The 16,818-nt window shown below is 41.6% G+C and overlaps 1 protein-coding gene across 1 annotated transcript in view; it reads right to left on the reverse strand.

The window, feature by feature from the left end:
- Positions 1 to 16,818, reverse strand: part of AGBL4 (AGBL carboxypeptidase 4) — a 987,573-nt gene that overhangs the window by 260,419 nt on the left and 710,336 nt on the right. Inside the window, exon 6 of the mRNA XM_070405080.1 lies at positions 14,304 to 14,343. Within this exon, the coding sequence (XP_070261181.1) occupies positions 14,304 to 14,343 (40 nt within the window). The remainder of the gene's footprint in view (positions 1 to 14,303; positions 14,344 to 16,818) is intronic.

Genomic DNA, 16,818 nt, shown 5'->3' on the forward strand with positions numbered 1-16,818 from the left:
CATTTCTTAGTTCAGTGAGTCAAAACCACTTCTCATATTCATTCATGATCAAGGCAAAGGCCCTTACACTTTAGGGCTGTGTTAGGATAGAAAGGCACAGGTGGACAAATGGAGCTATTTGTTTATGGAAGAAACAGAAGCTAGACAATTCTCAGTACTTTTCTCAGAAAACCCCGCCAATCTTAAAAAGTGAGGCCATTATTCATATATCTTGGGAGTAAGGAGAGTATCCTTGAAGGAGCAAGAAAAGGTAAGTGTGTCTAAAGGAACCAAAGATAGTACAGGTGCTCCTCAGCTTAGACTAGGTTTAAGTCCTGATGAATCCATCATAAGTTGAAAATATCAGAAGTCTAAATACATTTAATACATCTAACCTACCAAGCATGATAGCTTAGCCTAGCTTACCTTACATGTGTTCAGGTCACACTATCTACAAACACTGGTAACACAGTACACCATGGAATACCAGTTGTTCACCCTCATGATTATGTTCCTGACTGGGGCTGTTGCTCACTGCCCCATCCAACACCATGAGTAAGTATCTTACTGCATATCTCTAGCCTAGGAACAGAGCAAAATTTAAAATACAGTTTCAACTAAATGTGTACCACTTTCACACCATTGTGAAGACAAAAATTCTTAAGTTGAACCATCATGAAACAGGGACTCTCTGTATTAATAATCATAATCGTTAGCATTAGCCAGCCTCCAAGATGGCCCTAAATGATTCTCACCTCCTGGTATTCCTGCCCATGTATATTCTCCTCCTATGATGAATAGGCTGATTTGTGTGGCTATGTCACAAAAGACATTGCAGCTTCTACCTTGCTCTTTGCTGGATTAGTCACTCTGAAGGAAGTCAGCTGACATGTTGTGAGGATACTCAAGCAGCCCTACAGAAAAGTCAGTGTGGCAAGGAACTGAGGCCTCCTGCCTAAAACTGGCACAAATTTACACCCATGTTAGTAAGTCATCTTGAAAGATGATCTTACAGCCGAAACCGGTTTGGCTCAGTGGATAGAGTGTCGGCCTGCGGACTGAAGGGTCCCAGGTTCGATTCCGGTCAAGGGCATGTACCTGGGTTGCGGGCACATCCCCAGTAGGAGATGTGCAGGGGGCAGCTGATCGGTGTTTCTCTCTCATCGATGTTTCTGACTCTCTATCTCTTTCCCTTCCTCTCTGTAAAAAAAATCAATAAAATATATTTAAAAAAAAAAAAAAAAGAAAGATGATCTTACAGTCCCACTCAAGCCTTCCAATAACCACAGCCTTGGGTGACATCTTAACTGTAACTCTTGGGAGATCCTGAGCTAAAACCATCCAGCTAAGCTGCTACTAGATTCCAGACTCACATAAACTGTGAGATAATAAATATTATTGTTGTTTGAAACTGCTAAGGTTTGGGGTAATTTGTCATGAAGCAATGTAATCACAATAATAAGTTTAGTTAAAGTCTACTATGGGTCATGCACTTTACTATGCTAGCTACTTTACATATATCATATCTAATCTTCACAAAATTCTAAAGAGTGCTATTATCATTTTGATATTATAAAGATGGTAAAATGGAAGTAAGGCACAGAAAAGCTTATAGACTTTCCCAAGGTAGAAGAGGTGAGATTTGAACACATAATGTATGTATTATGTACTACAAGTCCCTTGCTCTTCCACCTATACTTTGCTGCTAAACACATACAAAATAAATAAATAGGTAAATAAATAAAAAAGAATTTAAAGAGCATATGCCTGCTTTTGTGTTCATTTGGAGCAGATTTAGATACTTCTTACAATGAACAATTATATACCAACAAATTGGATAACCTAGAGAAAATAAATTCCTGGAAACATCAACCTATTCCGAATGAATGAGGAAGAAATAGAAAATCTGAACGGACCTGCCCTCAATGCCCTTGTACACTGATGTGGCTCTAGCTTTAACCAGGCAGGCCCTCCTTGGGTGCCAGTCCCACCTGGTGCTGAGTCCTATCAGTGTCCAGAGATCCCAGCTGTGGAGCTCCTGCTAGGTCCATCTTTTTGGATATAAGTGTTTTTGCATAACAGATCGATGTTTGCTCTGTTCTCAGACCTTATAGTCTTAGCTTGACCACTGAGATAGTCACTGCAAAAATTCATGTGATTTTGGGCTATATCCAGGTAATTCCAGTCCCCAATTTATCCCTCCGTTTCACGTATGATGTTCATAATTTATGCTCAGCCAATCAGCACAGATTTCCCTGAATACTGATACTTGTTCAAAGATGAGTGACCCAACCACAGAATAAGAAGCAATAGAGATTCTGCTGGGACTTCTGTCAGAGAGTCTCTTGCTTTTTCCTAATGGACTATTATTTGGGAGGAAGCAAGTTCTGCCATCACAAGACCACACATGGTTTGGGAATGGAGTTAACACTGAGCAAGTTGAGAGGAGAAAAACAGACAGGGTCCCATTACTCGTACATCAAGATGCACAGAAAGGCAGACTTAATTCTGGATTACCTAATTACATGAACCAGTGAATTACCTATTTTTGCTTAATTAATCTAATTTAGGTTCAGATGAAAGAATCCTACTTATATAGTTCCTATACCTTAATTTTACCTTTCATGCTTTGAATCCCAGTTCCTCTCTGTCCAGGGCCTGCATTCCATCTGATGGCCAATGTCTTGTCAGCTCCTTCCTGACCTGACCTCCCTCATGCTGGTCAGCTATGGTGATTTTGGGCACCATGCCTTCAAATTCCCCTATTCAGAGCTCAGCCCACTCATCTGGATGTTCCAAAATAGGGCCCTTAATCGCTTCCCATTAACCTCCACACCCGAGTCCTGGGATATGGCATCCTACATACATTCCCAGGAAAATCATCCTAGAAACATACTACTCAGGTTTTCTCCTGGGGACCTTGAGAACAAGCATGTTTCTCCCTCCCTTTATCTGCTTCTCAGATTCCGGGATTTGTTTACATAGACTTAATACATTTTCTGAATCACACACCATGCTATTGTTTTTCACTGCTGACATGAGGTGGATGGAGGTTGGGGAATGGAGATGGAAGTGTAAATTGATACAGTCTTTCTGGAAAATGAGTTGGCAACAAGACACAATAATTCCTTAAAAATATTAATGCTCTTTGGCCCAGTAAATCCACTTTAAACATATTGAGTATAAAAAAATGTATGCAAAAGAAGTAAAAAGCTTTTTTTTTTCACAAATAATTTTATGTTTGAGTTATTTGTAAGAGAAAAACATCTGGAAATAACAAAAATGCACAACAATAGGACACATATTTTTATAAACCAGGCTACACATAAAAGATGGAAGATACAAGAGCTTCTAAAAATAAGTGTGCCTTTAAAATGCTCATAAAATGCTCATGGATCTCATAAGTCCATCCCTAGTAATTTATTTTAAGACAATAACCTAAAATGTAGACAAAAAATATACACAAAAGTTGATAAATTATTCATAAGATTGAGAAACTAGAATCAAGTTAAATATCCAAAATTATTGGCATGGGAAGATACTTATGTTGTAATATTAAGTGAAAAATCAGGGTAAAATTTTATATCTATATGATCTAAACTATGTAAAACAAAATTATACATGCATAAAAAAAGCAAAAAAGTAAATGTCTTAAAATTTAAACAGTGATTGCCTCTGGGAGATTACTGATATTTTCATCTTTATAACTTCTCTATGCTTTTCAATATTTGTACCATGGGCATGTGCAATTTTTTAATAGAGAAAGTTATTATAAAAAGATGGTAAGTCTATAAACTACATAGCAACGTGAAGATTGTTTATGAAGTACTGTTAAGTGAAAAAAGGTATCTATAAAACTTACTGTGATGGCAATTATGTAAATATGTTTCTGCATATAGACAAGAACTGAAAAGGAACATGTATAAATGGAATTAGATTTTGTATTGTGCTAAGGCTGTAGGATTAGGAGGAATTTATTTTTCTTCTCTAAAGATCTCTTTAAAGTTACTTTAATGATGTGTGTGTGTTTTGAACCATTCTCTCCATGCATATCCATTGTTCTGCCAGCTTTCGGGCTATGAAGCCAAGAGTCTTCTGACTTGGCTTCACTCCTGGTTCTGGCCGCTCTGGTCTGGCTCCATGGGCCTGGGTGGCTCCAAAAATGGCCATGAGGCAGGTAATAATGACCAGTTTGGCCTCTCCGATTCCCTTTGTCTCCAGAGGGGCTAAATTTACTTCTTGAGGGACTTTAATTGGAGACAAAGCCTAAAATTGTCATGCAATGGTCAGCAGTCTCAGTCTACTGCCATTTCACATAATTATTATTTTAACAACTCTAAGAGGAGATTAAAAATAACAATTTAGTGGATATTTTTGATCAGGAACAAATCTAGCGGCAAATTTTTGGAGGTTTCCATGATATCTTAGGATATCAAATGTCTCTTCAGGATGTAACTTAGTGGGTGGAAAAGTCCCGGTGGTCATGCTCTTCCTGATACCCCAGGCTTTCCACATCCCAGCAAGGGGCAGCGGGGACTCTGTCTGTGGGCCATGTCATAAATGGGGTCATATTTATATGGAGCAGTGGAAAAGACAAAGGATTTGGAAGCAGAAAGATCTAGATTTAAATCCTGACTCTGTCACTTAGTAAGTGTGCACGTAGGCAGTTCACCTAACCATGAAGCACCTTCCTTTCTCATCCGCAAGGCAGGAAAGATGATACATATTATGGGATAGCAGGGAGGATTATGTCAGAAATATATGTAAAGCACTTGGCATGTCTTTGGCACCGAGTGTCAGTATTAGATACTTCCCAAGTGCTTACCTTTTAGTCGATGCCATGGAAAAGCTATGACCAGCTGACAAGTGTGCCAAGATAATTTAATGTGAGAAAGAACAATCTTTTCAACAAACAGTGCTGGGAAACTGGACAGCTCTATTCAGAAGAGGTAGTTTGTTCTCCTACCTCATGTCATATAAAAAAAATTAACTCATAGGAGTACCTCCTTGTGACCTTGGGTTTTAGGCAATGTTTTCTTAGCTATGATACCAAAAGTACAAGCAACATAAGAAAAAAACTGACAAACTGAACTTCATCAATATTAGAAACTTTTTTGCTTCAAATGGCATCAAGTAAGTGACAAGACAACCCACAGTACAGGAAAAAATATTTTCAGATCCTATATCTGATAAAAGACCTTATACCCAGATTATGTATTTGAACACTTTTACATTTCAACAATAAAAAGCTAAAAATAACCTAATTAAAAATGGGTAATGAGAAATAATATGATTAAATATTTATCCAAAGAAGATATACAAAAGGCCAATCAGCACATGAAAATATGTTCAACATCATTAGTCGTTAAGGAAATGCAAATCAAAACCACAATGAGATACCACTTTATGTACACTAGGATGGCTATGATCAAAAGGCAGACAATTAAAAGTGTCAGAGAGGATGTGGAGAAACTGAAGGCCTTCCAACATTGCTTATGAGAATGTAAAATGGTACAGCTACTTTGGAAAACAGTTTGGCAATTTCTCAAAATGTTTATCCTAATGTTTACCATATGAACGAACAATTCCATTCTTAGGTTTATGCCCAAGAGAATTAAAAACATATGTTCACACAAAAGCTTGTACACAAATGTCCATAGCAGCATTATTCATAATAACCCCCAAATGAAAACAACCAAAATGTCTAATAGATAAATGAATAAACAAATTATGATATAGCCAGACAATGAAATATTATTCAGGAATAAAAAGGACTAAAGTATTGATACATGCTATAAAACAGATAAATCTTAAAAACATTCTGCTAAATTAAAAAAAAAAGACAGTCATGAAAGACCACATATTGTACAAGTCCAACTATATGAAATATCCAGAATAGGCAAATCCATAGAGATAGAAAGTAGATAGTGATGGTCAGAACATGGGAGAGGCAGAAATGGGGAGCCAGAGGGGTGGGAATGGGTATAGAATTTATTTTTAGGGTGATGATAATTTCTGAAATTAGTGGTGATGGTTGCATAACACTGCAACTATATTGAAAACTACTAAATGTACTTTAAAGGATGAATTTTATAACGTGAATTATATTTCAATAAAGCTGTTCCTTTAAAAAGCTATGAACAGCACTTTTCACTTGATGGTAGGAACATAAAAATCTTTCTAGAAGTACGATAAAGTATATTTATCATTGCCAAATATTCTAGCTCCTTCGTTGCAGTGCCCTTCCCCGTGATAAGATTCTGCATCTCGACCTTTGTGAATGTATGAGTAGACTTACGACTTGCTTTGACCCAGGAAATTTGGGCAGAAATGACGCCTTCTAAAACTTCTTACGAGCAGGTGCATGACTCACTAGGGGTCTATTTCCCTCTGTCATGATAACCCACATGGCAGGGGCCGTCAGTACCCTCCCACAATCCCACATACCTTCCTGCACTTATTATTTCTGCACATGTGCAATTACGTCCAATTGCTGACACCTGAAAATCTCTCTGGAGGGCTTTCTCTGGCTACTGGAACCTGCTACATCCACACATGAAGCAGTCTGGATGTCTCGGGGATTTAGCACACCCACCACTAACCCCATTCCTTTGCTCTTCAGAGGGGTAATTCTGACATGTATTTTCCACACTGATTCCTATGGTTCCCCAGTTTGCTGAAGTCCTGATGCTGTGGTAGCTTGCTTACTAACAAATCTTTCTTGGCTTTCTTCTTTTTCCTATATTACTTGCCCACCCCTACTAAGGTCTCTGGGATCACCCCCCAAATAAACTACTTGCACTAAATCTTCTCAAGGTCTGCTTGTTAGGGAACCCAAACTAAGACCCCCAGCAATGTTTCAAACAGAAGGTGCTTGGTCAGCCAGGTGCCACAGTGAAGATGATGTAGAGTAGGCTGACGCCAAGCCAGGTGGAACATGTAACTAAAGTGAAAAATAAACCTTTGTTTTCTAAGCCCCTACAATTTTGATGTCATTGTTACTTCAGTGTAACTTAGCCTAGTGAACTATGTATATTTTTTTAGTAATTCTCATTCTAGATTTTTTTCCCAAACAAATAATTAGAGATGCACACAGAAATCTTTATATTAAAATGTTCTTTGTGGTATTATTTACAATTAAATAATTGGAGATGATTTACTATACAACAGGGTGATTAAAATATAACAGAATGCTTTTTGACTACATAAAATTCCCTTTTAGAACATACAATAGAATACAGACAGTCTCTTCAACAAATGATGTTTGAAAACTGGACAGACACATGCAAAAAGATGAAACTAGAGCATCAACTTACACCATACACAAGAATAAACTCAAAATGGATAAAAGACTTAAATGTAAGTGACGAAACAATGAGAATCCTAAAAGAAAACATAGGCAGTAAAATCTCAGTTATCATAGGTGGCAGAATTTTTGCTGATACATCTCCTAGGGCAAGAGAAACAAAGGAAAACATAAACAAATGGGACTACATCAAATTAAAAAGCTTCTGCACAGCAAAAGACACCACCATAAAAATGAAAGGGGAACCCAATGTATAGGAGAACATATTTGCCAATGATACATCTGATAAGGGGTTAATCTCCAAAATATATAAAGTACTCATACAACTCAACAGAAGGAAGACAAACAATCTAATTAAAAATGGACAGAGGATCTGAATAGACACTTCTCCAAAAAGAACATACAAATGGCCAAGAAACAGGAAAAAATGCTCAGTCACTAATCATCAGAGAAATGCAAATTAAAACGACAATGAGATATCACTTCACACCTGTCAGAATGGTTATCATCAATAAACAGCACACAACAAGTGCTGGTGAGGATGCGGAGAAAAGGGAACATTAAATCACTGTTGGTGGGAATGCAGATTGATGCAGCCACTATTGAGGAAAACAGTAGAGTTGTCTCAAAAAATAAAAAATGGAACTGCCTTTTGACTCAGTGATCCCACTTCTAGGAATATATTCTAAAAACTCTGAAACACCAATCACAAAGAATATATGTACCTCTATGTTCATAGCATGGAGGCATAGAACAGACTGACATACCTCCATGTAGGGGTGGGGGTAGGAGGAGAGATAAACCAAAGAATTTATATATTTATATACATAGGCCAGGGCCATGGGCCATGGGGTGGTAAAGACCTGGGGGTAGGGTGGGTAGGGGCTGGTTGTAGAGGAGTAAAGGGGAAGGGAAAATGGAAGACATCTGTAATACTGTCAACAATAAAAAAATTCGCTCTTAAAGAATATTTGATGACATTGAAAAATGTTCACACTATATTCCAAAAAACCCAGTTTATATAGTATCATTCTAACTTTATTTTGAAAATTATATATATACTAGAGGCCCAGTGCACAAAAATTTGTGCACTCAGGGGTAGGGGGTTCCTCAGCCCAGCCTGTGCCCTCTCGCAGTCTGGGACTCCTCAGGGGATGACCACCTGCTGGCTTAGGCCTGTTCCCCGAGGAATTGGGCCTAAGCTGGAAATCAGACATCCCTCTGGCAGCCCGGCAATCCTCGGGAGATGTCCACTTGCCAGCGGGGAGCAGGCCTAAGCTGCAGTCAGACAACCTTAGCGCTGCTGAGAAGGCAGGAGAGGCTCCCACCACCACCGCTGTACTGGCAGCCATCAGCCTGACTTGTGGCTGAGCAGAGCTCCCCCATGTGGGAGTGCACTGACCACCAGAGGGCAGCTCCTGAATTGAGAGTCTTCCCCCTGGTGGTCAGTGTGTGTCATAGTGACCAGTCATTCCCAGTCTTTCTGCTGTTAGCGTCAGTTTGCATATTACCCTTTTACTATATAGGATAGAGGCCTGGTGCACGGGTTGGGGGCCGGCTGAAGGATGTCCCAGATCAGGGTGGGGGTCCCGCTTGGGTGCCTGGCCAGCCTGGGTGAGGGGCTGATGGCTGTTTGCAGCTGGTCACACCCCCTTCACAGTGGGGGTCCCCACTGGGGTGCCTGGCCAGCCTGGATGAGGGGCTGATGGCTGTTTTCAGGCTGGCCACATCCCTTTTAGGGTGGGGGTCCCCACTGGGGTGCCTGGCCAGTCTGGGTGAGGGGCTGAGGGCCGTTTTCAGGCTAGCCGGCGACTAAAGCTCTCAGCCTCTCCTTTTTTTCTTTTTTTTTTTTTAATTCTGGGATTTATTTACCTTTTATAATTGAAACTTTGTTGCCATCACTGGAGCTGAGAGCTGCTCCTGCCCACTCCAGCTCTGTGGCCACGGCCTGCTAAAAGCAGGTGGGGTTTGTTTAGCTTCTATAATTGAAACTTTGTTGCTTTCGGAGCTCAGAGCCGGGCCGCGGCAGGCGGGGAACCTTGGCTTCCTCCATCACTGGAGCAAGCAAGCCTCCTGCTTGCTTCAGCTGCATGGCTGCCGGCCGCCATCTTGGTTGGCGGTTAATTTGCATATCGCCCTGAATAGCCAATGGGAAGCGTAGCGAAGGTATGGTCAATTACTCTTTTTGTCTTTTATTTGATAGGATATGTATATACATGTGCAGAAAATAGCAGTTTCTCTTCTCAGTTTGGTGGTTAGGGTTTTACTTGGATTGAAAATAATACTTCCTCATACTTCCTTTCTTCCTTGATTAGGTTATAAGGAGAATAAAATTTCCAAAAAGTAAGGAAGAAACTATAGTTGGACTTCTAGGTCAAATGGCTACATAAGTTCTTGCTTCAATAAGCTGATTCATTTCCATCAAATAGTAATATTGAATAACATATCAAAAGAAATGAAATACCTAGTTGGGCTCCATTGTGAGAGAGATATCTGCATGAAGCTAAATGCACAGAAGTGTGAAAGGATGAATAATCCTGAGGCCACTAGCTTGCTAAGATCTGGATGTAGGATCTGGCAGTAGCAGCTTAAAGCTTGCTTTCTCCCATATCCTATGGAATAATAGAGAATAAATAAAAGTGCTCATGTGACTCATGTGACACAAAACTTGACAATTCTTAGAAGTAAATACAGGAGAATATAGGTTTCCAGGAAGGGAAGTATTTCTTAAATAAGCCACAAAAACAGACTCATAAAGCAAGAGATTGATACATTTTGCTACATTAAATTAAAAACCTTCCATATATCAAACTGTATCATAAATCAAGTGAAAAATACAAGTCACAGTCTGGGAGAGGATATTGGCAATGCATATAAATGACAAAATAGTATTGTTGTTCAGAATGATAAAGAACTACAAATAAATAAAAATTAAAAAAACAATAAAAATTATGAAAAGTCATTTCACAGAAGAATAAATCAACATGGCCAATAAATGTATGAAAAGATACTCACCCCCACCAGTGATCAGGGAAACACATATTATCAAAGCAACGGGGTACCATTTCCCATTTTTTATGATGACTAGTAAAAATGTGTAAGTCCCACAATTCCATGTTTGGGAGTCAGGGAAATGGAAACTCTTATACTTTGCTGTTGGAAGTGTAGTGTAACTTTGTTGAACTATGTTAGAAAACAGTTGGCCTTTATGTAGTAAACTAGAGGCTCGGTGCATGAATTAGTGTATGGGTGGGGTCCCTTGGCCTGGCTGGCGATCAGGGTTGAATTGGGGGGGGGGGGGGGGGGAACGGCCGGCCTGGGGGAGGGGCTGCAGGAGGTTGGCTGTGGGAGGGCACTGACGACTAGGGGGCAGCTCTTGCATTGAACATATGCCCCTTGGTGGTCAGTGCGCATCATAGCAACCAATCGACAGTAGTTTGGTCATTGGGTTGTTTAGGCTGATCACATAGCATGTGGCACAATACTGAGACATTGTCGAAAATCCCCTCTGAGAAGGAGAACTTTCCCACCAAATGCAACATTCAAACTCATAATTTCTCTTAGTAATCTGTCTATGGCATTTATAGCATGACTGGATGCCATGGTGCATTCATCAATAATGAGAAGTTTGGCCTTTTTAATGGTTTTAGCAACTTCACTCTTTATATCAAGTCTAGAAATTGAAGTTTCATTTAATGGAATTGGTCATTTATATTGGAAATGAAAGGTGCTTCCACTGAGAAGTAAATTTGCAGCAATTCCTGTAGATGCTGTGGGTAAAACAGTACCACCATGACCTCTAATATAATGTATTAAAACTTTATAAAGATAGGTTTTTCCACTACCACCTGGACCATCCAAGAAAAAGCATTTGGGGTGTACAGTGTGATCTCTGATGGCTGAAGTTATTCTTTCCACAATGCCAAAGTCCTGTGTCATCCCCTGGACTAATCTCTCCTATGGCTTCTTTACCCAGAACACAGGCCTCCTGGGCAGGGCTCTGCCCTCTGCTCAGCCTCACCTCCCTGCTCATCCAAGATCGACTCCATCCCCACTAACCCCCTGCTGGTCCCTTAGCCTATGTCATTCTCACTCACCCTCTCACAATCCGGGACTTGAACCAGACACCGGGCACAGGCCTATGGAGAGGCCTCTGCCGCAGCCCCGCCCCCACTGCGGACCCCCTGCTGTTCAGTCGCCCATCCAGTCATTTAGGTCGTGATGGCCCTTACTTAGCTTTTTATATATTAGGATATATAAAAAGGGTATATATTTGAAAATGCATATACTCCGTAATTCCTCTCCTAGCTATATGACCTAAAGAAATTCTCATACTGATGCATAAATGGAGATGCACAAAAATGCTTAGTAGCAAAACAACTGGAAATATTCTAAATTATGATCAATAAAATGGATAAGTAAATTGTGATCTAATCATTTGTAGAATACCATATAGCAGTTAAAATGAATGAAGCAGAGCTATATGTATCTATATGAATGAGTCTCTATAATATAATAAAGAGCACAGGAAAATTCACAGAGTAACTTTATAATGTGACACCATTTGAAGGAATCTGTAAAAGAACACCAGTTATATAATTGGATACATAAGTATGAAGAAACACTGAACTCATTATAGTGGTTAACTATAGGGTGAGGGAGAGAGATGGGGTCAGGTATTCATAGAGAAAAGTCTCAACCAGATTTACACATTTTTAAAAATAGGAGACCCACTGGCATAAAAGGCACAATGTTGATATGATAAAGCCAAGGTGTTGCGGGAGAGGGGCAGTAAATGGCTGTTCATTATATCTCTACTCTTTTCTGTATGTATGAAATTATTCACAACAGAGAAAATAAGAGTGTAAAGAAGATAACACAGATTGAAAAGGCTCCCAAATCCCCCACCAGCAGTTTCAAAGACTTGGTCTATGAGGAATGGCAGCATCAGACTGCAGTTCTGTGTTGAGAAGGGACTAGGAGGAGTACAGACAAGCCAGGACCTTCCACTGCAGTCCCAGAGGTAGGAGGCCCACTGCAGGCTGCTGCAGCTTCTGGTGGGGGAGGCGGGGGATGACTTTAACAGTCAGAGACAGTTAATAACAACAGAGGAAAGTGCTTCTTGCATGGACTAGAGTTGTCCAGACAATGCAAGGTCTAATGGCACTTCCTAAGCTTTCCAAGTCATGGCGCACACGGATCCTATTTGTCTGGCACGCTGGAGTAAGCCTACCTACCACTCTGGGGATCCAGCTCCTCAGGTCCTACTGGTGCCTAAGAGAGCTGAGTGGAACAATGTGTCCAGGTGTATATCCCATAACATCACACAAGTCTAGCCTACTTACAGTAGACCAGTGTGCCATAACACACATCTTTTCTCATCTAAAAGTAGAGTAAATTATAGACTGTTCTAAACCATCAGCACTTAGCATTTTGTAAGTCCATAGATGCCCGAAAGCAGTGCACTGGGAGTCATGCTATTGCTTGAATCTGTGCACTAGCAGCTGGGAAGAGCTGGAGCTAGCGCAAAAGAAATGCAGTTAACAGGGCCTGAAACTTTTCTTGTAAAGCAACTGCGGACAGGTCAAGAACCCTCTACAGTTCATACTTTGGCACCATAACAGGGTGTGGCCCAATAAGACTAGGAGGTGAACGCAGGTGATCTGGGTCGGCACATGTGGAGCAGGATAAGACAGAGAGAACCAAACAGGATGGAACAAAGGTAGTCCCTCACCAGCAGCTCAGTGGGAGAAACTGGTAGGTCACACTATTGACTGAGCCACTCTATTTATATTAGCTTATAATTTTGAATTTATGTTAAACATAGCTCACTCTATGGATAGATTAAACATTATTCAAACACATTCATCTTTGTTCTAAAGTCCCAAGTTCAAAAAGCTCTCGATGGTGGAAATGCAGCAAGGTCTCCTGAACTGGGTGGACCCAGCTTACATTTGCTGTCACTGTCATAGATGTCAGTTACAGAGACCAGAGGAAGGAGAGCCTTTGTGCTGGGACGGAGCCTGCAGAGGGCACTTTCTCAGTCTCCTTGGAGGAGAGCCAACTGCATAACAAGCTTGATGGAAGGCAGGGATGCCATGGAACAGGACTACTGGTTACTGAAATACTGACATATCTCCATATTTATTGGCAATTAGCCACCCAGAGCCCGCTGACCCTGCCATACAACCAACCACTCTGCAACACTGGCCCCTCTCCCAGGACCCCAGCTCCCCACAGACCAGTAAACCAAGTATAAAGTCTAACACAGCAGGGGGTCACCAGGCTGTTAAATATTTTGATTATCACCAATGAATGAAGATGAATCACCACAGCTACTCTTGAATGCTCCTTCACCCTGCTGGCACCATCACTTTCTTGGATCCCAAGAGAGAACAGCATCTCTTGTTGGCCAGTTTCCTCTCAAACTAAACTAAAATCCCTTTCTGGCAAAACTAAATAGCTCTATCTCTCTCTAGGCTACATGCCAGGATTAGGGGAAAGAAAGGGCCTTTCACTGCCATGGCCACAGCTGTATTGGAGACCTCAACCTTTCCTTACGAAGGTTCGAGAAAAGTCATCCTGACCCTCAGCACAGACCAAAGCTGGTCACTTTCCCAGATTAATCCTTCTTCATGAGCCATCCTCCTTCCATCCCATGCCACCTACAGGCAGTCCCCATGGCTTTAAAACTTATTTCTCAGGAGGCCAGGACACTGTCTTTGACACTTGAGTTCATTGAGTGATTTGAGAACCTGACCCTGGAATATGCAGCCACATCTGAGCATTAGCCTGGCCATCAGCGGAGTCAAGAGGAGGCAGCAAGAGCTGGGAGGGAGAAAAGGCGCAGCCTGTGGGACAGAGGGTCGGGGGAGAAGGGGTGTTCACGGCGCGAAAGAATTTTGCTGTCCACTTGGGGAATCAGAGGAGGCAGGCAGGAGCTGCATTTGGATAGACAATCGGACAGCACTCTGGGAGATAAGGGAAAAGCCAAAGCATAATGGCCACATCTACTCACCAGGGTTGGTTATTGTTAGGAGATCAAGCTGCCGCTGTTGCTGCAAAAGAAAACACATTGTGAGAGCCCTGACTTGAGCCAGAGACCGACTTGTGCTTAGCAGGTCAACAGGGTACATTGTAGATAAATTGGTGCTCACTCATGATTCTGCAGAGACAAAGGGAACGGGCGGCTTTCTGCTTGTCCTTGGATGGTCAGAGCTAAGTGGGTCTTTGAGGTCTTCCAGTCAAACCTGTATTGTGCTTAGGGAAAAGCCACGGGCACATTTGCCTTTGCTCACACCTGCTACACTGGGTAAGTGGCTGACATCTTGGCGATTTTCTTTGTCTTGGGTCCTTACATCACTGTTAGTCTCCTGATACGCCTTTCTAACCAAGATATTCCTGGGCTGCTTTACTTGAATTTGCTCAGCAATGCTATGACAATTCCAATTACTGATGATCCAACTATTTCTTCTCTAACTGAATCCTCATCTCTTTGTACCACACAACATCCAAAGAAAGTAGTATTTGTTGGGCACACTGAGCCAGATGGATGAGACTATATATGTTCGGAGGCAACTAGCCAGGGGTACCCCAAGGGTTGAGGTGATTAACATTTAGGGAGGGTTGCCCCTATCACAGCATACTTGTGGGGAAACTCTGTTCTGGGTTGGATGTCATAGGAACCTGAGGATGGAAAAGTGGGTACTGCGGTCGGGCGTGGGGCAATGGTGAGCAACTCTCTTAAAGACTTAAGTCCCAGTCTACCTCTTCCTTTTTCCTACATTTGATTTTACATAAATAGTACTAAAAATCTGCATTTTTTCCCTTAAAAGGGGCCCAAAAAGCTCCAATTTGAAAACCATTGCTACAGGCTCCCCATTGCAAAAGATTCTGATTATCTGGTATTTCACCTAACGGATTCTTTGCCATATTTCACCTTACCTGCATTTCCCTCTACATCTCATCTCTCTCCAAGAATGGCATCCTGAAATTCTGCATAAGCAGAAGGGGAAGGCAGCAACAGTTTTTGAGTCCCAACTGTAAGTCAGGCACAGTACCAGATACTTTGATATATCATTTCCTTTTATACTTTTAGCAATCCTACAGAATTGGTATTGTACAGAGGAGGGACATGAGGTTCAGAGAGGAGAAATGATCTGTCCAAGACCACATCTTCATTAAATGGCAGGGCCAGAATTCAGTTAGTCTAATCCTGGCTTGAAAGACCAAAATATGACAATGCACATAAATGACTATGACGATGTCAGGCATTTCATAGGTGCTCAATAAAAAGACATGTTTAGTATTGATGCTGTTATTATTATGTGCCATGGGACCCTTGGTTTATATAAGCTACCTCTTCCCTTTTCATTGAATTATGGAGGCTTACAACAACGGTCATTGAGTCTGACCTGTTATCAAAACAGGAATCCCCTCCGTAATGTCCCTACTAGTTGTACAAACTGCTTCTGTTTCAGCCCTTTTCTTGATGGGGAACTCACTAGCTCTACTTTGAGCTGAGTTGAAACCTGCTTTCTTATAACATCATTACTTTCCAGCTTACTCACCCCATGACAACAGTTTGGACAGACCTGTGTTTCTTCTCTGCAGGCTAATTATGCCCAATTCCTTTGTCCTTTCCTCACAAGACCTGGCCTCCAGTCTCCTCGCTCTTGTGGTCACCCTCCTCTTCCATTTAACTTTGACCTGTCCAAGTCAGAACTTCTTCAAGACCTCTCCACCCCTGCTTCTGTGACTTCGCAGCCTAAACGCAGGTCTGTGTCCTTGTGTGGACTTCTTAGTTGCACATCCCTGTTTCATGCCAGCTTATAGCTCCTTCCAGTTGACATTTCCAAGCAAACAAAGCAATTCCAAGGTGCCATAGGCCCATATTGTGAGCATGTATCTTCATGCGGAAATAAATATGCCCATTGGCTAGAAGGAACGCCAGAGCCAGACCGCTTCCTCCCCAAACACAGAATTAGGCCAGAAGTACAAGTTGCCTGTGCCGAGGCCAGCTGTGTGGCCGGGCACTTTCCTCATGCACGCGGAAAGCACACAACATGTCCTTCTATTTTTCCGCAGCTTGACTTTATGACTGCTGTTGGTGATGAAGATCTATTTATCTGAAAAGTGTCTATTTCCTAATTCAGAGCTATCTCTGAGGGTGACTCTGTGTCCAGGGTCCAGCAGGGAAAAATGGAAGAACACCTGGCAGGGGGCAGACATCCCTGGACATACCTCTGTGTGGCTTTGGAGAACTTACTCTATGCCTCTAGCCTCAAACTCTGAGATGAGTGAGGGAGACTGGGATACTTTCCCTGACTCCAGTCAAAGGCAACCAGACACTGTGCTTGTGGGCTCCCTCTTCTGGTGCAGAGATTCCCTGAGAATCCCTGTAGCCAGGACATGAGGGGCTCAGAGGACAGTCAGACTTTAAAAGGGGCCGCATTTTAAGCTTTCTTTTACGTTGCAATTTTTATGCATGTCTTCCTCACTAGTCAAGGGGCATCTTGAGGCTCTGGAACATC

Source organism: Myotis yumanensis, unplaced genomic scaffold (assembly GCF_028538775.1).
Source record: "Myotis yumanensis isolate MYYU_CA2020_CCGP unplaced genomic scaffold, mMyoYum1.0.hap1 SCAF_2, whole genome shotgun sequence".
NCBI lineage: Eukaryota > Metazoa > Chordata > Mammalia > Chiroptera > Vespertilionidae > Myotis > Myotis yumanensis.